Source organism: Dromaius novaehollandiae, chromosome W, assembly GCF_036370855.1.
Source record: "Dromaius novaehollandiae isolate bDroNov1 chromosome W, bDroNov1.hap1, whole genome shotgun sequence".
NCBI classification, from domain to species: domain Eukaryota; kingdom Metazoa; phylum Chordata; class Aves; order Casuariiformes; family Dromaiidae; genus Dromaius; species Dromaius novaehollandiae.
Window position 1 is genome coordinate 27,690,177 of NC_088130.1, and position 25,580 is coordinate 27,715,756.

The window sequence follows — 25,580 nt, forward strand, 5'->3', positions numbered from 1 at the left end:
GTTATTTTTACTTATTGCATAAGGAAACAGTATATAGCTGTACACAAGTCAGAATTAGTGTGTGTGTACATATATATATATATAGAAAGAGAGAGCAAGCGAGAGAGAGCGCAAGCACACGGAGGCACGTTTGCACACGAAACTAAAATCAAGAAGTGGCCCATTGCGATAGGCTACATGAAATATTAACCCCCAGAAAACTAGATGAATTCGCATCTGGCTGCAAATTTGCAAAGAATGATTTTGCAGGCAATTCTCAATTTTACTCATAGGGAAGGCTTGTTAATGTAGGCTGATGATGTAAAAAGTTGACTTGATATCAAAAGCATCTTATCAAGATGTTGATACTGAAACCATTATAAAAAAAGTATTAAAATAGAAGTGGAATGAATTTTGTTTCTTTAATGAAAAGTTAATGATAACCACTATCATAGAAGAAATGGCATTTAGAAGATGACACATCTCTACTACTGGCAATGATCAGAAAGATTGCTATTTCGGAAGAAGTCTGGCTAAAAACATTGTGGAATCATAGTTCAACTTAATCAACACTAGATTTGATAATTCCCTAGACAGGAGATTGTAGAAAGAATGTGTTTTAATGTTAAACAAATGTTTCTGCCTCAATTGATCTCAGTCATGCTCCATTCCAAGATCAATGATGCTTTTAAGCCTCTTCAACCACTGGAAACAAACCATAAAACCTATGAAGTTCTTCATAATATAGTATTTATCTGGTGATTTTGGTTATATTTTAACAAACATTTACTATGCAAGCATTTTAACATGCTATGAAATGTAGAGTGCTTTCCCTTTTCTAATTTCTGCATGGGCAATATACTGACTTATGGCAGGACTGATCAGTAATTCATGTCTGTCCCTACACAACTAAAGTGGATATAGTGCGTTTTTTTTTTTTTTTTAAAGTCTCATTAAAAATACTGTGTAACAGCATAAATATCATCACTTTCTACTGCACATCATAGATTTGAATTTTATTTTCTTTTTAAAAACACAACTAGATCCAAAACAGCAACTGCAGTCCCCACCTCCAGACTGAACTTATGGGGAGTATTTCTCATCTGGCTCTTTCTGGAAGAGCTGGGGATATCAAGGAAAAAGTTCCAACTGCTACTTGATAAAAGCCCTAAAATTCAGAAGCTATTAATTTTTATGTAAAGGAGGGAGGAAAACAGAATAATATTCTAATTGTTGAAGAATACATTTTGATGACTAGAGGATACCTGAAACTGCATTGGTAAGTACTGATGAGACTAAATTCCAGCCTACATACTTGGGGAGGAAACAGAACAATTATGCCAGTTCTGGTGCCTATTTTTTTTCCCCCAAATACCTAAAGGTAATTAGAGTTCTCTCAACACCAATCATAATGAAAATCAATTTTTCCTCTAGATCACAACTGACATTGTAAATTAGACCACATCTAGAATACCACATCCAGTTTGGGACCCCCAAGTGCCAGACACTGTTAAACCAAAGTGAGGTCACTGGAAGGCCCTCAAGATTGGGGGGAAGAGGGAAGCTGGAGCACTCACCCCGTGCAGAGAGGCTGAGGGCTGGTCCAACCTGGAGCAGGGCCGGCTCCAGGGGCACCTCACAGCAACCCCCAGCACCTACAAGGATTAGCAGAGGGAAACAGCCGGGCTCTTCACAGCACATGGCTTGAGGTCAAGGGACAACAGGCAGAAGCTGGGACAAGAGGGGGTCCGGCTGGCCATAAGGAGCCCTTTTCCACCCAAGGAGGCCAGGCAGGGGCACTAATATCCCACTGTTCTTGTTTCTCATAAAACGCAACTACTGTTCTTCATCTTCTTCAGGTCCTTCAACATTTCCATCGTATTTCTTCCTTCTCTGCCTCCAAAATCTTGATTGATCTTTAACCTCTTCTTCTCTGCAAGCTGTTCTCTACCTTTAATCATGCTTGCTAACCTTTTCTGTATTTTTTCCTACTTCCACTATGCAGAATATAGTAGGCAGTTCTGGCATGCAGTATTTTAAAATGTGTATAAACCATGGATTGACAGTGACTTAATGAAATCTTCTTTCTCCATTTCTCATCTAAAGGCATGCTCTTCTAAATAATAAAATAAAAAAACATTTTGAGTTGTTAAGCTAGCATGAAAGGAAATGATTATGACCAAAAATATTATGCAAATATTATAATACATTTATTCCTTTCCCTTAAACATACTATAAAATAAATCAGTAATAGCAAAAGTTTGCCACATGAGCAGTGGCAAGGGTAACATTTTTAACATTAACCATTTTTTCTTCTTTTTCACTGCAAACATTTTATATTACTGAATGTGTCATTTTTCTCTATTTTTTTTCTAATTAAGTACTTCACTATGTATTTTCCTAAAGAAACAGAAAAGTTTTCTGAAATAAAAAGCATTAAGTGGCAGTGAAGCATAATGTACCTGTTTAACTGAAAGACTGATGGCACATGGAAACATTTTACATTTAGATTCTAAAAGAGATCAGGCTGTTGAGAGCATCAACTTTTTAAAATCTGAAATTGCCATTTTGCAATAATAATTTTGAGGTACTTTTACAAAATCAAGAGTGCTTCTTCTATTCTATTCTCTGTCTAAAAACATGAATGAATGCATTAACAAATGTTGTGAAGGAATGCACCAAGAGCTTCTCCCTGGAAAATGTGGCAGATATATTTTCTTGTCTTCAAAACTTTGCAATCTGATTCTGGAGGTTCACTGTTCTACTCAGAGAATAAACTTTTGGGATACTCCCAGGGATACTTCAATAGTAAAAAAACTTGTAGAAAAAAATAAAAGTATTTCCTTCTATCCATAACTGAATGGATTCCAGTATTTTACTTGTTAAAGGTGCTTATGATAGCCTATTAAGTCTTTTCCATCAGGAAGCATTACACTGCTGGACTCAGTGTGGGAATCGGTATAGGACTGAAATAAGCCTCCTCTTCTGGAGGAAGTTGTGCTCCAGTTATAGCAAGTCCTTGTTTAATAAAGCTTATTGTGGAGGGGTGGGGGGGGAAGCAGCCTAATTCTCTCCTGCATGAATTACCTCCCCCCAAGTCATCGTCTGCTACGTTAGATAACAAACACTATCTCATTCTCTCCAATATTCCATTTGCCAACTTAATTCCTAGCAGTATACCAATATTCTTCCTGAATGAGCATCTTTCTTGGCTCCAGGTCATGATGAGCCTTCGCTGAGTCCTGTATATGGATGGCCACCTGATGACGATAAATTTTTCCTTGCAGAAATGCCACAATGTTCTTCCAAAGAAACAACAGTCAAACTGCTGAGTTTAAGTCTTTTTGATGCTAATCAATTTTTTAAAAATAAATGCATTCTTGGGGTTTTTTTTAGACAGTTCTAACAATGAGAGAGGAAGATAGTCACCTTCCTCATCTCCATCAACCACTGAAGACAGATCAACAGGTGGTCATACAAAGCAATTAGTTAATTCTTTCTTTTCTCAACACCAGACCACTCAAAACACAAGTATCTGAATTATTTCACCCCAAACAGCTCCTGCATATAATTAATAAGCGCACATTATAACTAAGAGTCTGCCTATACCAAAGACCCAGCAGCAATCACTATTCTTCCCTACTGCACAGTTGAGATCTATCAAAAATATAGGCCACAAACATCTGATGAAAGAAAGTTATCACACGCTAATACAGAAGACTTGATACATTCTGCCTCTTGGCAAGGTGACTTTAGCAGCGGTTTAAAGAGAGAAATCTCAGCTGTAATTTCATTCTCTCACATACACATCCTGTTTTTCTAGAGATGTATGAGAATAGTAAATAAACTTAAACTGTATCAAATAGAGGGTTTTGATCCTAACTCATACTATGAAGCAAGTCTTACCAATGAATTATGCTGAAAAAATAACAGAATGGAAATGACATCAGATTAGTCAGAACTGCACAACACTAACTTTAGGTGGTAGCCCTGCATTACAACAGATGTTCAGCTTTCCATGTTGTACACTCTTGCAGATTTATATTCAAATAAAATCATTGCACTGGTTAATGTCATTTGCAAAAACTTTTCAGCTCAAGGTTATGCTGATCTTTCATTTTGGAAATGGGATACTTTTGCTAAAATATCTAATTAGGGATGTAGGGTTTGCATTTTGTTCAGAGTTTGAAAATTCTAGCCCGAACATTTAATGGGATTCTCATGTGATGTTTTTACTAAATTAGCTGAAATACTTCACTTGTTGAAAACCATTTGTCAAAGGGAAGCCAAAATTTAAGAAAATATCATCTCGTCATTAGTAATTTTAGCAGTTAATAACTTAGCTACTACAAAGTAAAGTATTTTTTTTGAGAAATTTACTTTCTGGAGCACCCCAAGTTATCTACAGGAGAAATATATCCCTAATCAAACATAAGGCATAAAAAATTACCTCTGTTAAGATATGCCATTGAATGAAACATGCCACAGAGCAAAAGCTTTGACTGCGTAGCAGCCACAAATGTATTCCGCAGCAAAGGATAAAGACCAAACTCCTTGTCACGCAACACCTGCAAGATTTGGGTTCTCTAAGCTCAGAAAGTCATTTTACAAATTCTTTTGAAGTTTAATCAGTGGTTTTGAAACCAGTCAAAGGATAGTTTGCTTGGCTGAAAATCCTAATGACCTTTCATGAACATGGTATCAGTTCAAACACCTACTCAAGGTCATTGGCATTTCAGTGTCTGCTTAAGGTACAAATGCTTCTTCCTTAAGAACTTCATGAGTTTGATGCAAGTTTAGTCAGTTTCAAAGTGTTAATGTCACATAGTGAATATGTTACTATCTTTTGTCCACTTCTAGTGATATTTGTCTCATTTTCCATTCACATCTTCTCCTGTTGATGCAAAAAGAGGTTCACAGATGGGGAAAAGCGACTTTGCAGAAACTGACAGCAGGCACAAAAGGCAGCTGAAGGAATGAAAATAATATCGCTGTATTTTCAATTCTTATCATTCAGGTATTACTTATAGCAAGAGATGGCAATGTCCGTCTAAATGAAAGATCACAATAGTAACAGCTCTTCTCTGAACTAGTTTAATAAATAAGACCCTTATTCCAGAAATCTGGGAACATTCAAACAAGACTGTATCTAAATGTTTGAAAGAAAGACAATGTTGGTTTGAGATTTAGAAGAGAAAGCTCCACACAGCATCCAAGTTACGTAATCACAGCATGTGAAAGGCAACTGCCAGATTTAACTGGAAAACCCCTGTAAAAATTTCAATTCTGAGTAACATAACACCTACACATAAACAAAATAGAACAAATTATTTCATAAAATCAAGTCCTACCCTGAAAAATAAAATATTCAGGTGTCTCCAATTTTACAATTATTTATGCAATAAAACTACACAAAACTCTCAGACACATTATTTTTTCTTTAGAAAGACATGTTCCAGCATATTTTTCAAGTTTTAAAAATAATATGTTGATAGAAACTGTCGAGATTTCACTGACAATAAGAGTAGGATCAGTTGAACCAGACATTTTATTTGACAAGAAATATTACAGAAATTCATCACAGTACCTTGTCTACATGGAAAATTAAATCCAGTTCACAGACATTTTCAAAACATTTGTCTAGTGTTTCCACGAATACCTGTAGAGGTGGGAAAAAAGCCAAGGTCAAGCTTTAACAGAAACTCAATTATTCCATTGTGTGTGATGTTCAACAAAAGCAAATATGGAAAATAAACGTCATGTAGATTTTAAGACACTAAAAGCACCCACAGAAATTATGTGGTTAACATTATTATGTCAATAATATGTTACTTGTAGTCAGTTGGAGAGGGAGAAATTGTATGCACAAGTCATTTTATGTTATAACTCTGCTAAAAGACACAAACAAAATCTAAAAAAGTAAGTTGCATCTTGGAAAAACAGTAACATAATTGTGCTACAATTTTCACAGCTGTGATTCAAAGCTTTCCTTCTCATTTCATTAGAACCCAATTATTAAGCAAAAATCTACTACTTTTTTTTTTTTAAACCAATTACTACATTGCAGGCATCTGTTAACCAGACTACAGTTAACTTTGCCACACAGAGACATCCAAAATGACTCCATGCAAGCTGGCAGGGTTTGCCAGCATCACTGCTTCTGGGAACAGTTCAGGGAGCAGTACAGCAGCTTGCACTTAGTTTAGACCTGCCCAATTCAGGAGGGACCAAGGAAAAGGTGGCTTAGTATCACACCTGCTGATCCTTTGGGAACAGTTCAGGGAGCAGTACAGCAGCTTGCACTTAGTTTAGACCTGCCCAATTCAGGAGGGACCAAGGAAAAGGTAGCTTAGTATCACACCTGCTGATCCTTTCAAGGCATGCCACCACAGAGACTCAGATGTTTGCACCTAGGCAAATAACCCTTTCTTGAATTTAGAATATAAAAGTTCACAAAGCAGAAAAATCCAAGCAATTGCTACAGTCCAGCCACTGATGATCTCTGCTGGATATGGGCTGTGTGTTACACTGTCCTGGTACCTCCGTAACACATTCCTTGGTGCACAGTTTTAGTCCATTAACTAGAGCATCCCAGCCCACAATGAAGCCAGATAATGAAAAGATGTCTATACCTGCATTCCAGTAGTTCCTACAAAGTTACTAGATTCATTAATTATGAATATGAAATCAAATTTGAGCCTTTATTCTTTATTAATCCAGTCCGTTGACACATGTTTAAAAATTGTCCAAGGTACTGTACAAATTCTAAGTGGCGAATCAGTTATTCTGGAAACTAGATAGGCCTTTGTTTTGGAGAAAACAGTACAAAAAGAATGATATGCAGTACTTGGTGAATTATATGATAAATTTCAGTGTCCAGTTTGCAAGGAATCATATCACTGGTATACTTAACAATACAATAAATAGGGCTGATGGCTAGCACAGATACAGCATGATTTTCAAAAGGTATTTTATTCATCACATTCTGTTCCTGCTAATTACTACTATTAATAATCACCATTTTAAAGTCAAATTATATCAAACAGATTTTCAGTGCATTTAAAATAAGGATTATTCTTTAACATCAATGTATAATTTAAACTAAGAACACTGAGCATTTTCATAAGCAGGCTCAAGACAGGGTCACTGGCAACAATTAACAAACTAAATGGAGGGGTTTCTGTTAAATTTTACTGAAGCTAAACAAAAGCAGACCTTTTTCTTCAAGTAGTTGTTAATTTGCTGTGACAATAAGAGTCTTCTGTAAACAAGGGAGGTGAGCAAGTAAATAAGTTATCTTAAGCAGCACGAACTACACAGTTCACAATTATGGGTACCAACACTACTGACCAGAGATGCTCTCTTATTTTCCTTGTAACTTAGCAGAATGGGGATACAAGGACAGTGCTGTTTGACATTAACTGCAGGAAGAAAATTGAAAACACAGGATAAAGGTAACCTCTTCCTAAAGGCTTCAATTATACAAGTTAACAGTTTGAAAAAAAAATATTCATATATATTACTAAGTTTGCACACAGATCTAGGTATTCTTTCACATTCATGTAGTGACTTGAAAAACAAAGTTATATACTGAAAAAAAAAAAACCCCACACACCCCCTTACAAAAGGCCAAGAGACCCCTGAAGAGATGTATATTCAGTAGCAGTATGTACGTCCACATATCAACAGTACCTTTTGTGATCTTCTTCCAGCAAGTAGGACTTATCCCATAAACAACACTTGATTCATAGCTACAGTGGTGACTTTTTAAACCTTTACCTGTTACACAGTAAGAACAGCACACAGTCCACAACTCTCAGACCTCTGCCTGCAATGCACGACCAACAACACACACTAAACATTTTTGTAACATAAGGGAAATCTACCGGCACTAAGCATTCTTCAGGTAGAGTTTTCACCAACTAAAGATTTCTAATGGAAACCTTTGAAACATCCTCAATTTTCCATTCATGATGGAGAATTTGTCCAGACTAATGGCAACACTGATACGATACAGACCTATTATGAATTACTAGTCTTTAAAAGCACTAATCTACATGGCAAGCTATTTTTTACACTAACATTCCTTGCTCCGTTTTAAGACATCTCAGAATAATGAGTAGTACATAATATGTAGTACATAAAATTAGAGGCACTTCGCTTCCATTATAATTTTGGTTGAGTCAAATAAATTGCTCATTATAACAAGCTGTGCTAAAGCAGATACAGAATTTAAGTACTTCAGTAATTACTTCAGATGTGTCAGACTTGCAGATCAAAATAACCAGAAAACACACCAATTGTTTCAGGGAAAAAAAACAACCATCAGTTGAAGTGTACTTTGCAATGTTATCAGACAAGACAAACCACCAGACTTTACATGAACCACAAAACCACCATCTGAGAGACTGCTGACTTTCAAAGAACTTCTAAAAGAAAGAAAAAAAAAAAAAAAAAAAAAAGAAAAAAGGAAACAAATTCTAGTGCAAAAAAAAAATAAAAGAATTAAAATGGAAATAAGTCATCTCAAACCAAGACCAGGAAAATAAAGATGTAAGAGTAAATTCACATTGATTAAATAATTATAAAATCAAAGTGAATTTCTAGCTCCCCCTTGTGCTTAGTCTTTGAAATCATACAGTCTTTCGCACTTTGAAGAAAACAAAGCCCATGCACACCTCCATGCAAGTAAACAGCAGGGGGGAGACGGACACACACAACTCCCTTTCATAGCAAATAAACTTCAATAAAGCCAGATACATACTGGAGAGTAAACCATAACAATTTGATATTTTGCTTCTTATTTGATACACACACAGCAACAGAATGCAGGAGCTCACAGTACTCAGTAGTATGTCAAAAAACGTCATCTTTACCATGAAGAGCCTATTTTTTAATTAGGCAAATACTAAGAAAAAGGAATAAAACACATTCAGACTGGGAAGATAACAAGGCTAACTGAAAAAGTAGATACCTAATCAATGAAATGCATCTGATGCTAGATGCTATCAACTACTATCAAATACTAATAAGTGCAGGTGCAAAAGATGAAGCACAAAAAAGCCAGACATGACTCAGATCAAGAAGATCTCATTCTCCTTTCTAGGCTACACAGCAGTGGTAAACATTATGAGAGAATTAATTCAATCTGCCCACAGAAGATCCTCCCTTCACTGCTTTTTGCTGTTCAAATACTACCTGATACTCCAACTAGTTTAGAACATAACAGTCTTATAATACAGACAGTTCTCCATACACAAGCCTGATTCCTCTTCTGCTTTGAGACCTGTGCTAAGTTACCCTTGCATATCACTGCAAGCATCCAAGATCAGCTGTGGCACTTCCATGGCCCTTCTAATTGGGAAATCCTTGGAGTAACCATTGCATTTTCCCACGCTTACACAGTATGTTGTAAAACAACAAGCCTTGGCACCCGATATTGCAGCTTTCTTTCAATAAATTTAAAAAAACCCTAGCCATTCAGATCCTACAGAGCAGGCCTAGATTACAACATAATGAAAAGACTGTAGAAGTCACTCTCTTCAGCTGATCAATCAAAACAAAAGTGCATTAGCTTTCAAGGCTAACACTTTCAAGGTTAAAATGCCAAACAAAATGTTTTTTTCATTCTAGTTTTCATTCCTGCCCTCTACTTTTCATTCAACTCTGTTCTAAACTAAAATATTACTTTACAAGTAGTTGGGTATTTTTCTACCAAAATAGGTTTCCCAGACACTTGCCTCTCCCTCTCTTATCTTAATTAGCGTAAAAGCATCTCTGATCACAATGATTTATCATAAGGAACTGAGAAATCTACCTTTCAAAATGAACAGTACTGTATTTTTCCATACAAACCTTAATGATCAACAGCAACTTGCAAGATTATCCACAGCTTCCCCAGGAAGACCGTGATCTCAGTGATTTAGCTACTTGCTGGGGCAATGTGCCTTGAAAGTATAGCAGTGGGTTAAAAATCTTTAAAAAAATGTTTATGTTGACATAAGCATTTAGGTGCTTAAGGTAGTTAGGTACCATTGGAAATTTCATTCAATTTCTCCTCATGCCAGTCTACAGCTACTTAGAATTTTCTATGTATTTTATTTCCATGTGTTTTAACATTACACTCCACAGACAAATGGGAAGAGCCTGAAATAGCTACAGCTAACCACATAATTTACACTGAATCCAAAAGACTGTAAAACCTACCAAGCACCATACACATGCCGACCCATCCAATTAATTAAAAGCAACAACAAATAGAACCTTACAAGTGTTTAAAGAAAGAAAACAGACAAAAATTAACAGTGGGAACTTACTTGAGGTATTAAGTCAGGTTCAAACGCGGCTAGTTTGTACCCAGTACAAAAAACAGAGAGTGTCTAACTTGTGACAAACAAATGCAGTGCATCTCTTAGGTCAGAACCAAGCTCTGACCTAATGGTGATGTAAGAGGCCTTCCCAGAAGTACTCTAAGTATTTCCACATACAACAAAAACGTTATGCTGAACAGAACTGCAGGCTGCCATATGTAATCTAATCTACTACAGATTTACTCAATTTACAAGAAAGACTCTCTATATGCTAGACTGAGCTGTAGGTCGATTTCACCAATTTACTTCCAGGAAATCATAAACTGACCCTCTAAATAACCATTTCTTTAAACAATTCAATATATGTACGATTCATAACAAACTCCAGATGGCTTACTCTTAGCTGTGTTGACTGTGAGTTATAGTAAAAAAATGTGTATGAAAATGCAGCAACAATTACGAATACATAAAAAAGACAAAGCTTATTTACTCGAGTGGATGTGTATATGCATATGGTGCCAGTCTGGGCCGCACATGGGGTTGAAATCTAATAATAAGCTTTCTGAGGGCACTTTCCCAGTATAAGATACATTTAACTCTGACTGCTATTGCTGCGAGGATTCAACAGATCCCTCTTGTGAGCCAGACTGGAAATTAAAAAGGTTTAATTGATCTCTGTATACTTTCAACTATAATCAAATGGCCAGCTTAAAATGAATTGGAGAAATGGGAACACTGCAAAGGTGCAGGTACAATGGTGAGACTGTATTTATAAACAAAATCATATGTATCAGACATAATAAAAGTATTTCTATAAACAGAAATAATATTTCTGTTATCTCTGCTTCAAGTAACTACATTTTGTCATGTAATTAAACACCGGGCCTTAATGGAAAAGATGTGAAATACACAGATTGAGAGATCAAAATCAATTAAAAAACTTCTGTCACAGAAAGCAACAACATTATAGAAATGTTTAAGAACTGCCTAATTCAGATTGTTTGACAGGTCAGCACACATATGAAGCACTAAGCTCCAGCAATTTGCTTCAACATCAGAAAGTAAAATTTAGGTTACTCTACATAACTGGAAATAACTAGAAACTGCTGAGCATCATTGTTTATATATAAAGTAGACCACAATGAGTGAAGTGTTAGTTGAACTTTGCATAATGGTCCTCCAAAATACAGCAGGTCAGAATGACTGACCCAGATAGTCTTCCCTATCCTTATCGACTCTGATTAAACATGAGATATTGATAAATACCACTTTATCAGAAAAACATCACTAAGTCATATGAAATATTAAAAAACTTCTCTTCTCACTTCATAAATATTTTAGCACTTCCAGATAAGAAGATACACTAACCAACAAGACAACTCTGTAGAACAAACTGCTAAAAATAGATGAGTCCACTATACACCTCACTCGGTTAACTTGTGTTGTTCAGATATTGCAGAATGTGTCTATTGGCAAGGATGAAATAAGAATCCAGGAAAACAATTTCTGTCTCTGCTACCCACACACCCACCTGTAAAGACAGTTTGGATCCACTGTCCAGAGCAGCACTGAACACTGAAGAGCTGTTTTCAACGCTAACAGGTGACTCTTAGAAGCTGTTTATCTCGGTGAAAGGTCTGCAGGGAATTGTGAAGCCTTTGAGGCTGACAGTGCTTTTTGCAGTGAAATAATCAATAGATAGAGGCCCATGCCTCAAGACAGCACAGATTTTAGTCATGTAATAAATCAATTTTCTTATGTGCAAGCTTTTAAAGGTTGTAATATTCCAAATATATGTAGGTAATACAAACGTAGTTCAAACAATTTATTTCTATTGAATCAAGTTTTAAAATGCTTAAATATAAGTGAATGAGATAGAGACTTGTTTTGATGCAATGATATATATAACATTTTGGGCAGGGGCTGTGGGGGAAAATTTTTCACCACACCTGACTGCACTAATTACAATCTTCAATGAAAAATTGTTCACATACAAATTTAAAGTTGAAAAATCACTAGTGTAGTCAAGCATTCTCTTGACATAGAAGTGTATTACCAGACACAATTCTCCTTGCTGAACAGGTACAGACATATTTACCAGCTTAAGTCATACATGCCTCAACATCAAGTAGTTGAACAGTATTTATAATCATTTGCTAAAGCATAACTGACTACACTCTTAAACAACAAGGATGTTTAGGTAAGTTTTATCCAAAGAGGTACTGGGTGTTTTAACCTGCTACACAAACACACATAAATACGCGCATGCGCGCACACACACACACACACTTACTACATAGTGGCAGCTTTATGTATCAAAGCTCTCAATCTAAACTTGTTTTGGTTGATGTCTGAACTGCACCATGTTGACCTGAACACTTCTAGAGGCAAAGCAAAGCCTCACAAAGCTGCAGCAAAAAATGGCTGATTAATGCTCTGTAGCTTCCAAATGAACTGTTACTTTATCACCAACTTGGGAAATAACTCTGTCAAGGAAAGTCCAGAAAACTGCAAACTATCTAAAAGTAATACTCTGCACTTTGAGTACATTCATAGTATGAAAGTCACCTTTACTTTCAAATAGTTCAGAAAAAGTCAATGTTAAATACTGGAATCCTAAGGTACATAGAAGTAGAATCTCACTTACAAGAAAACAAAACACTTACTTGTATTAGGTCTAAAATGCCAAGTTCACTTTCTGAAGAATCCACGCAGAAGACAAAATACAAGGTGGCATAGTGTCGGTAAATTAGCTTGTTGTCAGATCCACCTATTAATCTAAATGGGAAAGAAAAGAGGAAAGCTTAGTCAGCATCTCAGGATAAGCTGGACAAACCCCCAAAGTTATCTCAGTTAATAGGAGGCCTATTGTTAATGGCTTGAGCTCTCCCAAATCCAACTAGACAACAACTTTTATTTTGAAATATAATTAAAATGGAAGAAAAACAACAAATCATCAAGACAGCTCATGTGACATTTACCACACAAGCACAGTTACTGTTATCCATATGGACATTAAATATGCTGACATATGCACCTTCCTATTACAATCAATTCAGACAGATCATGCAGGCTAGTGTTCATCCAAAAATGGTTATTAGATGTAATTCCATGACACACTAGTGGGCACTGTATGGACATTAATCTGCATTACTAAGAACAGAGCATATGCCTAAGCAACATTCCCTGCCCTTCTCAGAGAAGCTACCAAGAGAAGAAAAATATAATGCAGACTGGTGTTTGGATTAAAGAAAAAAACCTTAAATTGGCGTCCATCATAACCAAGAACATGTAACATTCTTGTGCTATATAATATTAGATAGTACGAGACGACTGTACTCCAACCAATTGCTTATGATGCAATGTTAAAGTGCACGAAAATTTAATTCCTTCTATTGCTCACTAAACATCAAGTTAGTGAACAAGGGAAGATCTCTAAGCAGAAATGTACTTTTACTCTTCTGCTGTAGCCTTCCCCAAGGAGACACATAACTGTAAGAAGAGATGTTCTTTACATCATTAACATTTGCTGTCAGTGGTATGAGTGCTGTTCAAATAGAAACGAAAATATTTTGTAGCCTAGAGCTACACACCTATGAAGCTCACAATTCTCCCTTAAAACTGTACCAGAACTGGATCACAAGCCTTGTGAATAATAAAGCATCCCTTTATTTTTTGTCTTTATCACAGGAACTGTGCAGGGGGAGAGGGGAAGGGCAAGGAATAAGCAAAAGTGTCCTAAAAGATTTGTTAAGCACTTCGCCTTGCATTAGTTAATGCTTGAGGGACAAAACAAAACAAAACAAAACTTTGTTCCTAAACAGCAGGAATTACATTTAAGTAATATCAGGGGGAAAAAAATAGAATTGGAAAGAAATGACATGTAAAGTTTCCTCTTCTGTGCTTTATTTACCCAATTCATCCATACGCTTCAGCATACAAAGTTAGCATACAGTTACTGTTGAGGACTTGGAGCAAACTATAAAACAATCCCTGCCCTGGGAAAAAATACCGAAAAAATATATTGAAATGGCAACTCTAGAAAGCAGGCAGCAGGAGGAAAGCTGGAACTGTTACCTCTGCCTCTTGGGGCTTTTTTTTACTGCACAGCTATGATTTTTTGAAAGACCACAAATAGCTTGTCTTTCACTTCTAGAATTCAATCCAGCATGTTTCCAGCTTGTAACCACCTCCAAAAACAGAAACACAGAAGCAAAAAATCTACAGCTGAGCACTTGAAAGAGAAGGATTTTAGTAAAAATAATAAATAATTAGGGATCACCTTGATCAGGAAAAAGACATCATAGCTGACATGGTATAGGTACATGTTTAACCATAACTCCGAATACAGTAAGTTCGGGCATTAACACATTAGCTTTCATCTATTAGAAATTTCCATTATTAGAGATTATGATAGTATGTTTATTGTTCTATATTTATACAGAATATCATAAACTTGCTACATCAACTATGACTCCTTTTCCTAGAAGGTGGTTGTTCATAACTATTTAGCCTTCCTGACCCCCCCCCAAAAATACTCCTCTATTTCAGAATTTCTTTTAATCAAAGCAAGACCACACTAAAAAAAAGGGAAAAAAGATATGATCCATGAGAGGATATTTTGGGTGTGCCTTCTGAAAAAAAAAAAAAAAGAAAGAAAAAAAAAAGGAAAAACACCCAACAACTAACTTTTATAATCTATACTTAAAAGGAAAATCATGCAAAAAGCATTAACCTAAGCATGTAACTAAAACACCTGGCCCTGAGACATTTTAGCCAACAATTCTAAAGTGGACCTTTACTCAAAATATAAGAACAACAAAACTGGTTCAGAAAGTGTTAAACAAGGAACCTTGGGATTGACTACTAACAGCTAACATCTAAAACTCAGGTTGGTCTATATTAGTAAAAAAAAAAAAAAAGTCTTGGTTAAAACTGCACTAGTTAGCATATTTTAAAGATATCTTTTCCCTAGTTCACACAGCAAGCCTGAACTCTGATGTAAAGGTAGGGGGAATCGTTTTATTGTAGACTGTCCACTCAAATTTTAGGAGCTCGAGCTTAAACACCAGCTACAAAATATTTCACCTTTCTCAGCGGATACGACAACTGCCAATATCTCTTAGAATAAGGCCAGAAATCTTTAGCTAAATTATAAGGAAGCTGGTTAGGTATCATCCGTCTGTTTCTTCCCCACCTTGTGTCTGAAATACCCCTATAGCCACTAAGTCAATTATAGTAGTAGAAAAAGGAAGTTTTATTGCTTAACTCATTTAATTATATTTACATATGTTTCAGTAGTAAAGAATATGTATACTCAGTGCTGACATAACATTGTTACCAGTGCATTAAAATATTTCAAGTGACATGATGCTTACATTACAACTGTAAAAACAGTTATGCCACAAGCATTAGTGATTATCTTCACTAGCTGAAGAACATCGGACATTTAATTTGAACTTTGTACTTACAAGCCTCCTTCTAGGAAATTACAAACATTTTCATCACGTTTCGATACTAAATGGAAGGTTTCTCTGATAATTTGTTGCTGTGTATCTTCACTCTGCAAAAGAAAACATTTTTTGATGTGAATCTAAAATGAATTAATCAGCAATACACAGCACACACCATTAATAAATATAATTCAAAGTACATGAGCATCCTCAAACTATCAAATTTTGATGCCTTAAGTCTGCCCAGCAACAAGCTGCACATTGAAATGCATAAAAACAACACCTCTGGTAAAAGGAGACATTTTTGCAAGTTAAATTGAACTAGCAGAGGACTAAACTACTGTGAAAAACCTGTGAAAAAACTGACTGTTTTTAAGAAGCTTAAAAAAAACACCAAGACTTAGAAATAATTCCTTCAAGTAAATATAAAAGCTTCAGAATACTTCACATCTCCACTGTAGGCTGAATGTTTATACACATGCTGTGAAATTAATTTCAGCCATTACCAGGGCAAAAACACAGTTTGGGGGGGGGGGGGGGGGGGAGAACAACCAACCAAACAAAAACACCCCAAATCCACAAAACATCACTCTTTCTGAAACAGGTCAAAATCCAATGGTATCATGAGCAACATCTTCTGTTAAGCCACTAACTTACCTTCTAACAGTCTTTCATTGATCAGAAACATCACTTCTAAAGTCTGAATTCACTGGTCTCTTCCTAAGTTCCCACTGTAATTGTCCTTCTACCACCGCACACATACACATCCTTTTGCTACCCATCTAGAAGTGCAGGATCATTTTCAACAAATTTATAGTCCAGTTCAACAGTCAAAAAAATTACATACAATTCTTCATATCGTGTGCTTGCTTTATAGCGCAGAGCCCTGAAGTCACCAAACATAAGAGTTACTCCTCCAGCTATGCGAGTATAACTCGTCATTTTAAACCATTATATATATATATATATACCAATATATATAACATTCTTTGCTAAGGCAGTGCATGTATCTTAAAAGGGACTTCAGCTAAAACCGCAGTCTCTTGTGTGACTGCTAATGAAACAAAGCTTGGTATCAGCCTGGTTTATATTTATTCCCCTCAAATTCATGTGTTATTTTACAAAAAAGCTCTAGAATACACAAAGACATTTACAAAACACATGAGCAGCAGTAAATTGTTCCATGAAGCACAGCTGAAGCAAATGCGGGGTTCCTTTGCTTTTATAATCTGTGTTCCCTAAATCGTGTCTGCCTTCCTCTAGTGCAGTAACCTCACCTTCTTCCCCCATGTTTTCTGACATCAGGAAAGAGATTATGCGTCTTCTTTCCTTGAGAAACTGAGATACATGCTTTTCAGTAACTAAAGCATAACTTTTGTATTCAGAAACTGCGTTTACTTTCAAAGTTACTCAGAAACTTGTTCTGAACTTGGAAGTTAATAGCCACAGGACTATATTGTAAAATATAAAACCACAGCACATGCATCTTCCTACTTAATTGCTGAGAATTATTATTACTCTACTTAACTGCAAAGAATTATTAACTTAATTTTATTCAAGAGCAACACATCCGATCCTCTGTATCAGGTTTAAGAAAAAAAAAAAACCACTCATGTTCTGTCAGTTTTGTTGTCACCAAGGAAACAAATGCATCTTTCACAGATCTGACTCAAAATAATCTCTCACAAAGAAAGAGACACTTCCACTTGTAAAAAGAAATGAAGATTTCTCTCTAATACTGGTTCAATTGATATCAAAGTGTGCATAAGTTTCAAAAATGCCATAAATAATCCTATGTTATTGAAGCCACACACGAAAAGATAATTAAGACAACATTTACACCTGTTTATATACACCACAGAGACTTAGAAAAAATCACTTATGGTAGCACAATGCAAAAACAGCTTGGTTGCAAACCAAGGACTACTAACTCTGGACAAGAATACTGACATAATTTTTAGTTTAACATATTATTTAAATTTTCAAATCTGCAAAGTGCTCCCTTTATACAGGCATCTTAACCTACTGCATGCACTGAAGATTTTTTCTACTTCCAATGATTAAAGCAACTGGATTAGACTGTAGCTCACAAGAAAAATTTGATTTTCTCTCAGTATTCACTTCTCTCCTTGCTCCACCTAAGACTATGCATTTAGAACATTAACAAAAGATACAAAAGTGAAATTACAATGGAAACTGAGAATGGAAGTGAACTACTTCACATTAATTCAGGTTTTACATACCAATGTCTTCCATCCACCTATCTTACCAATTAACTGTTACATTCAGACTGACAGGAGGGGGGAAAAAAAGCCTTTTTTAGTAATTTACTGCAACTCTGCAGTTAAAGTCATCAAAAAAGGAGCAGGGATGCACACAAGAAGAATGAATGCCTATCAATATAGGTAAGTGAGACTGCTTTATTTCGATTTTTTGAATTTGAAATGGTAAATAAAAGATATCTGCGTGGTAACCCTGAATCCAGGAGAAAGGAGAAAACTGGTTTAAAAACAGGTATTAGAATTTCTGAATATTGTCTTTCCTATGAGACGGGATGCAATTCAGTCACCCATGACAATGACCTGTATCAGTTACACTCCTTTATTAAAAAGCCTGATGGCGCAACCTGAACTCTCACAGTCCTCATTTCTACTTAGAAGTGTACAAAGTAAGATATATCCCTTCCAATAAAGTTAAATATGACTTTTGTAATGGCCAGAATTGTAAATAACTAGCTATAAATAAGAATAAGTAACAGCATTACTGAAAAAGAATAATTTTGTTTATATAATTCTGAGAAGCATCATGTGTTCTCTTGTGTTTTATGTCCAAGGTCAGCCCACGCAGAGTTTTGCCTGCCTGCTAGGAAATGCAGCACAGGATTAAAACATTATCTTAATGTCTCTGATCCTTGAATTAAATCAACTGTTTTCAGTTTGTTTCTTAACTCCCTGTGGCTACACTTCCTTTTCCTTCAGACCAAGTGCCTACACTGCATTTTCTGAGCTGCTTTGAAATTTGCTTCCTCCCATGTAAAAGAACATATTTTTCCAGCTCATTACATTTCTTTGCTCTCTGAAAGTTTTCAAAGGAAAAGCTTATGCTTACTGACCAATTACTTTCAAGGGTCCTATAAAACCGTATTCTCATCTTCCCAACTCTAGCACCGCCGCCGCTGTGTGGAGACATGTCGCACTACATCAGGGATGCAGAAAGTTAGGATAAAAAGCAGCGCAGAGTTTGTAGTGGAGATCCCACAAATAAGATCGGAGAACCTAATCTGCCCTTGAAGTAACCTGCCTTCTACTACCTTTGGAGCTACTAAAGCATAATTTCTAGGGAAAATAATATTTGATGGGAAACAGCTTTCTTTACAATCTCATTTTTGTCACTGAAATCGCCCCTCAAAAAATCCCAGCGCCTTCTGTTTTTCTCCACTCTCTAAGCCCGTCTCATAACTGCCTTTAGGCACACAACAGCAGACGGCAACACCCGACAAAACAGCCGGGGCAAGACCCGGACGCGGCCTGCCGCCGGCGGGCGGCCGCACTGTCCCCGTCTGCAGGCTGGGCCAGCCGGACCCTTAACCATCAACCGAGGCGACGCGCAGGGAAGCAGCCGCAGGCAGCGGCGGGGACGCCCGGTCTGGCGACGCGGCCGGGCTCCCCCCTGGGCGGCCACAGCCCGGCCGAGCCGGCAGCCCTCAGAGGCCCGCGACCCCCGGACCCCCCGACCGCCCTGCGCCGCGGCCCCCGCCCCGAGCCACCCGGGGAGCCCCGCCCCGCCGCGCGCCCGGCGCCGCCCGTACATAGCGCTGGTAGAACTTGGAGAGCCGCGGCTTGCCGTGGTTGTTGAAGATGAGGATGGCTTTGATCATGGTGGGGCCGCGGCGGGCGGGCTGGCTGCGCCCGCCCCGCTCCGCCCTCCCCTTCCCCCGCAGGGCGGCGACGGCAGCAGCTCGCGCGCGCCCACGTCTCCCCGAGCCGAAGCCGTTAGCGGCCGAACGGCTCCCGCCGCACGTGACCCGCCGTCGCGTCACCTAACAGGCGGCTGGCAGCCCGCGAGGGCCAAAATGCCTTCCAAAGCGAGCTCGTTAGCGCGGTGCCGTGCGTCACTTCCGCCGGCGGCTTGCCGGGAGCAGTATGGCGGAAGCGGGGGAGCTGCTGCCTGTCTCGCCTCAGAGCGAGGGCCGCAGGGAGGGCGGAGAGGACACCCAGGAGGGCGGAGCCGCAGCAGGGACTGCCGACCCGGCTCCCCCCTCGGCTGGCTCGCCGGGCACCGAAGAACCTGCCGGCGACACTAAAAAGAAAAGTAAAGGGGGGAGAAATCGTTACTGAGCAAGGTGGGGGGGGGGGAATTCTGCCGTGATGGGCAGGCGCGCTGGCCAATGGGCGGTGGGAGCGCGAGGTTCCGGCCAATGAGGGGGCGGGGGCGGGCCCCGCGCGGCGCCGCTAACGCCCGCTGCCTCCGCAGTCGACGTGCTGCTGAAGGCGGTGGGGGACACCCCCATCATGAAGACCAAGAAGTGGGCGGTGGAGCGCACCCGCACCATCCAGGGCCTCGTCGACTTCATCAAGAAGTTCCTCAAGCTGATGGCCTCCGAGCAGCTGGTACGCGCGGGCCGGGCCGGGCCGGGCCAGGGGCAGCAGCCCCTCCTCACTTTGCCGCATCCCACCCCATCCCACCCCTCCTCACCTCTCCTCACCCCACCTCATCCCTCTGCCTCCACTTGCCTGGGTGCTCCTGGATATCGCAGGGGGAGCACGGCGAGCTGGTGCAGAAGAGGGTTTTGCACTTGGCAGTGGATTCAAGTTGCTGGAGTAATGGCTTTACGGGGAGACTGTCTAGGCCGTGGCTCCTAGCAGGAAACTTGGTGTAAGGGCAGCAGCAAAGCTACTCAAAGGATGCCCCATGGTATAATGCTGAGATGAGCCGTAGCTGCCAGAAACAATACCATGTGGATGTGCTCGGGCTGCAGTTCTAGCCTCTCTGGTTTTTTACTATGTGTTTGTTTTTCCTTGTCTGATGCTGTCTTGCAGCATGGAGCTGCATGCCTGTTGTGCAGCAAGATGTTTCAGTGAAAGGGCCATACTGCCGTACAGCTCTAAAAGTCAGGTATATGGAGAAAGTGTTAAGGCTCTAAAGTGTATGGGATTGCCTTTCTGAATACTGGTGGCTGTTTCCTTCATTTTTTTTTCTTTTCCCCCAGACAGTTTAAGATTACTGTCACAGGACAGATTTTTTTTTCCTCTTCTAAAATGGGTAGTTTGGAAATACTTGCTCTTTGGCAAGCCCAGTGCTGATATTGTTTGAGTTCATTCCTCGTAAGGAGCCCTGGTGCCCTTCTGGTAAAATAAAAGATGGAACAGCTGGAACAGATATACACATACAATTGCATTAATTTTGCAGTTAGCAGTAAACTCTTAAAATCCATATACTTCAAAGTTTTCATCTAAGATAAAGTTAGAGCTAGATCTATTAAAATATGCAACTGCATAGCCAAAGTATCAGATAAAAACTGCTATCCTTGGTGTGGTGACTATTTAAATCTACATGTGTAAACAGTTTTACTAACAGTCTATTTCACCTAGTGATTACTAGAAGGGTTTTTGTTGGAGCAGGAAGTGCGAAGGATGACTTCAAAAAAGAACAAAATAATTGTAGTTTCTGTGAATGTTCTAATTGAGCAAGCTTACAATAGTGGGAATGGGTTGGATACTCAAAATAAGAGCCAGAGCTAAACTACTGAGTTAACTTCATGCTGCCATGTGGGAGACTAATGGGTGAGCTTGCAGAAGGCAGCGGTGGGCACACTTGCTTTGGCCAGTCAGACATGACTCCTGGAAGTCATGTTGGCCCTGTGCACTAAAGTGAAAATACCAATGGTAGTTTAATGCAGAATTTAAAGATTACAAAATAAACGGAGAACAGAGGATAAATCTACCCACCGCTGGCTGAAGAATGTTTCTTCTATATACCTTACAGGGAGATGTTGATTTTCAGTTTTCTTTTCTTGCAGTTCATATATGTGAATCAGTCTTTTGCTCCATCCCCAGACCAGGAAGTTGGGACCCTCTATGAGGTGACTTTCAATTTGAATATCTTTTCTAAATATACTTAACAGAATCTGTCAATATACTTCTGTCCCTTAAATCTGCTATCATCCCTAGCTATGCTGGTAATACCAGATTTAGTGTAATATAGTTGATGTTCATGGATCTGTATTAATATGATTTAAAGTGACATTATTTCATACAATCTCTGGAAAAGCAATCCTTCACGTGCAGTATGTTGTCATGCCTCCCATTATGATGCGCTTTCTTATGACTAGCACTATTCCATGACACATTTATCTAGTTCGGTTTTGTTTTATTTCATGTATGTGCTAGCCCATGAATAATCTAACTTTTTTTTCCCCCTCTTGCAGTGTTTTGGAAGTGATGGCAAGCTGGTACTACATTATTGCAAAACCCAGGCATGGGGATGACTGACAGGCAATACAGCTGTTTAGGTGCAATCTTCAGAAATGGAAAAGGGACTAACCTTCAGAAACTCTGCCTATAAACACAGAGAAAGAAGGATTTGTTTTAACGTTTCTGCCTATGACTATACCTTTAAAAACAATGCAGATGAATAGCATAAAAGAAGAGCTACCTAGGCTATCCAATCATGTAACTTTCTTCTAGTGCCATCTGGGATACAGAAATCTGCATGTGCCATCTGTAGAATAGAGCCAGCTCTCTTGCTGCTGAGCTCCCAGTTGCTGTATTTGAAGGGAAACTGCTTAATGTCTTGAGGACTGGACCATTCTGTCACTCGATGTGCTGTACTGAAGATAGAGCTTCTTTTTATTAAAAGGGATATTTATTGCATATATGGACTGGGATTCAGTTTATTTCTGATGTGTGCGATTTTTTTTCTTTGTGAAGTCTTCATCTTGAACATGCACTATCTGATGTCATTTCAAGAAATTATTTTGAATTTTTCTCATAATTAATATTTAGGTATTTGTATATAATTTAATTATTTCACCTTGTGCCTTTCTCACATTGTCAGTGCATGTACCTCATTTATATTTGTTCAATTTTTAACTTAACAGTACGATGATATGCCTCAGAAATATTTTCCTCCCCCCACAATTGTCCAGTACTTTGTTGAAAAGTGAGCACTTTAGCAGTTGCCAGGGAAAAGGTAGGGGTTTTTTGTTTTGTTATGTTTTTTTTAACACTGTTTAACAACTAGCAAAAGCTGTTTCATCTTTCAGTTAATAAAAATACAATACTGGGGTGTTAAAAACCTATTCTGTGTTGTTTCTTCTGGCTGCTGCTGTTTTCCTGCTTTGCCAGCTGCATGTTCCATCAAAGAAATAGAATGCATTTTCTATCCCTTTGGTAAGTCTTAATGAGGACTTTTTTCTTTCATCTTGGAGAGGACTTGGTACCCTGACTAGGGTATAAGCCTTTGCTTGGAGGGGGGGCAGTTCATTTAAAGTTGTCTGTTGTACAATCTTTTGTGTTTGTTTAAGCTGTACTAAATTCAATGTTAGCTGTTTGCTTGGAGAATGTTGTTATGCTGGATGACAGTTTCGGTCAATGACGTAATTTGATTCTTCAGCAAATAAAAACAAAATGGCCTGTTCTAGGTTAAAGTATGCTTGTCCAACTGATTGAGGTCATTGTTGCCATTTCATGCAACCTGTATGTGTAATGTGGGTGGCTTTATGCAGTCTCTGCAACCCATGTATTAGATGTTTCCGTCCTTGCAGGACTTCTGGAGAACAAATACTCAGCTTACCCTACTGATGTTGCTGCAGTTTTGTTGCGTGTAGATACATATGGCATGATAATGTAGGCACATGCCCTGAATGTATAATACATATGTTACATTAATAGTTTGATTAAATTTTAACTTTTTTAATGTGGAAGGTTTATATTGGAGTTTATTGGATTCAACTAACAATGTAGAATTGGTCCCAAATTTAAACACTTTAATCCATACTTTTGCCTATTCGAAACACTGATCTTACCAATCTTTGTATAGTAAATCTTTTTAACAAAACTAATGTGGAGGTGAGTACTCTGTGCCTGTCCTCTTGAAACCAACTCTGCCTGCTTGGTTACTGTAAAGCTATTGTAACCTTGTACAGCCACTAGAGGGTATACAAGGACAAAGATATTTGCATATTTTTTCTAGATTTTTCATTTTTCAGTGTTTTTTAATATGCCCATTTCACCTGTTTTACAAATGTAAGTAGGTTGCTCTTGTGTGTGGCAGTATGTTTGCCTAAGATAAGCTACTAGTCTGGCTCTCTCTAAAGAACACTTGATTGCTGTCTTTCACCTCACTTGATCTTAACAAATGAAACTACTGGTGTAGTGCAAATACATGTAGTGATGCAAGAAAAATAAAAGACAAAAACAAAACAGTAGGATCTTGAGGTGAAGGAGGATTGTAGGTCATTGTATCTTGCCACCGAATGGTAGAAGGTTGTTCTTCATGTTGAATCTATTGTTAAGCTTTATCCTCTTGAGTTAAAAAAAAAAAAAAAAAAAGTTTAGTCTCTTAAAAGTTCGTAGTCCAGTCAAGTAAACCCCACAGTAATGGTTTTGATTTCCTTTATTCAGCACATGTCTTTATGAATTATGTAAGTTGTTCAAGTTCAAAAATCTATGAGTATTAACTTAAGATTCAGCATGTTCTTTGAATTGTATGTAATTATTTATTACAGTTTGTTCCTACATTTCTATTTCTAATGGTTTCTTTTAACTAGACCCTTTGTTATTTTATTAACTGAGGAAACTTCCCCAGTAACTCTAATTCTATGGCTTATTTTTGTTTCCTCTGTCAGATTTTGAGAGGTGACACTAGTCCTTGAATCCCCTGTCTTGTCACAAGTGCAGCACTAATCCAAATCTATGTCAGATAGTACAGGGAAAGCAGAATTGTAGAAAACAGAAATGTTTCCCCTATCCAAAAGCAGGACTAAGTGTACTTAATTGTTCCTGGTAGGTATTTGAGTAGACAAACATCAGTAACGATGAAGCTTTTCACAAGCTCTATAGGCAATAACACTACTATATTGCTTTTTAAGGTTTTTTTTTTATTTCCTACTCCCTTGCTGCTACCTATATGTAGGTATGATTTACCGTATCTGCAGATGAAGTGGAGATGAATATACTCTGCTCTCTGCTTTTTTTTTTTTTTTTTTTTTTTTTTTTGCATATAGTGATTTTCTTGACTCCTGGTTATTCCATGTTTCTCATCTGGACTCTCTCCATCACCTGCATATCTTTCTTGAAGTACAGTATTCCAAAGGGGATAGAGTACCCCTAGCTGAAGCCTCAGAGAGGAGAGATCTATTTGTAATTAGTCCTGGTGTTCTGTAGAGTGAAAGTGGAGAAACTGTTTTCAGTCTTAATTTTTCTCCAAACTGCAACTCTTTTACTATTTCTTAGGCCTAGGTTTGCCAGTAGACAGTGACTACTCACCTGATCCAGCTCTTGCCAGGTCTGTTCAATGAAAACTAAGGTATCAACAGTTATAATGTACTTAATTCACTGGATTTATGTAATTGAATGAACAGAAAAGGAAAATTGGGAAAAATTAGTAATTTAAGTATTTTAAAAGATTGAAAGTAATGAACTGAACTGCTAGACATTTAGATGATTATTTGAAAATAAATTAGAGCTTTTTTTTTTTGTAAATCAGCAGAACTAGATAATCTATATGCAGCAGTTAGAAGAACTGAGAGTATTTGCCATTCATGTTAACTTGTAACAGCTCTCTAAATCTGAGGCCTGAATGGCAGCTACAAGGTGCAGGGGGAACCATAATACAG

General features: G+C 38.0%; 2 protein-coding genes across 4 annotated transcripts in view; one reads left to right on the forward strand and one right to left on the reverse strand.

Annotated features, from left to right (window-relative positions):
* LOC112985808 (AP-3 complex subunit sigma-1) overlaps positions 1-19,859 on the reverse strand; it is a 31,406-nt gene extending 11,547 nt beyond the window's left edge. For 2 of the 3 annotated variants that reach the window (XM_064500665.1, XM_064500666.1), the window contains exons 1-4: positions 19,551-19,859; positions 15,761-15,852; positions 12,956-13,067; positions 5,567-5,638 (exon numbers count right to left, since the gene is read on the reverse strand). In XM_064500665.1, coding sequence (XP_064356735.1) covers positions 5,567-5,638; positions 12,956-13,067; positions 15,761-15,852; positions 19,551-19,619 — 345 coding nt within the window. In that variant the 5' untranslated portion in view covers positions 19,620-19,859. The remainder of the gene's footprint in view (positions 1-5,566; positions 5,639-12,955; positions 13,068-15,760; positions 15,853-19,550) is intronic. The other variant, XM_026104711.2, reaches the window with a different exon arrangement.
* LOC112985809 (ubiquitin-like protein ATG12) lies at positions 19,844-22,614 on the forward strand. Its single transcript, XM_026104714.2, has 4 exons — positions 19,844-20,053; positions 20,216-20,352; positions 21,762-21,824; positions 22,170-22,614. Exons 1-4 carry the CDS (start codon positions 19,885-19,887, stop codon positions 22,227-22,229), a joined length of 429 nt encoding a protein of 142 aa, XP_025960499.1. The 5' UTR covers positions 19,844-19,884; the 3' UTR covers positions 22,230-22,614.
* Positions 22,615-25,580: the final 2,966 nt, after the last annotated feature.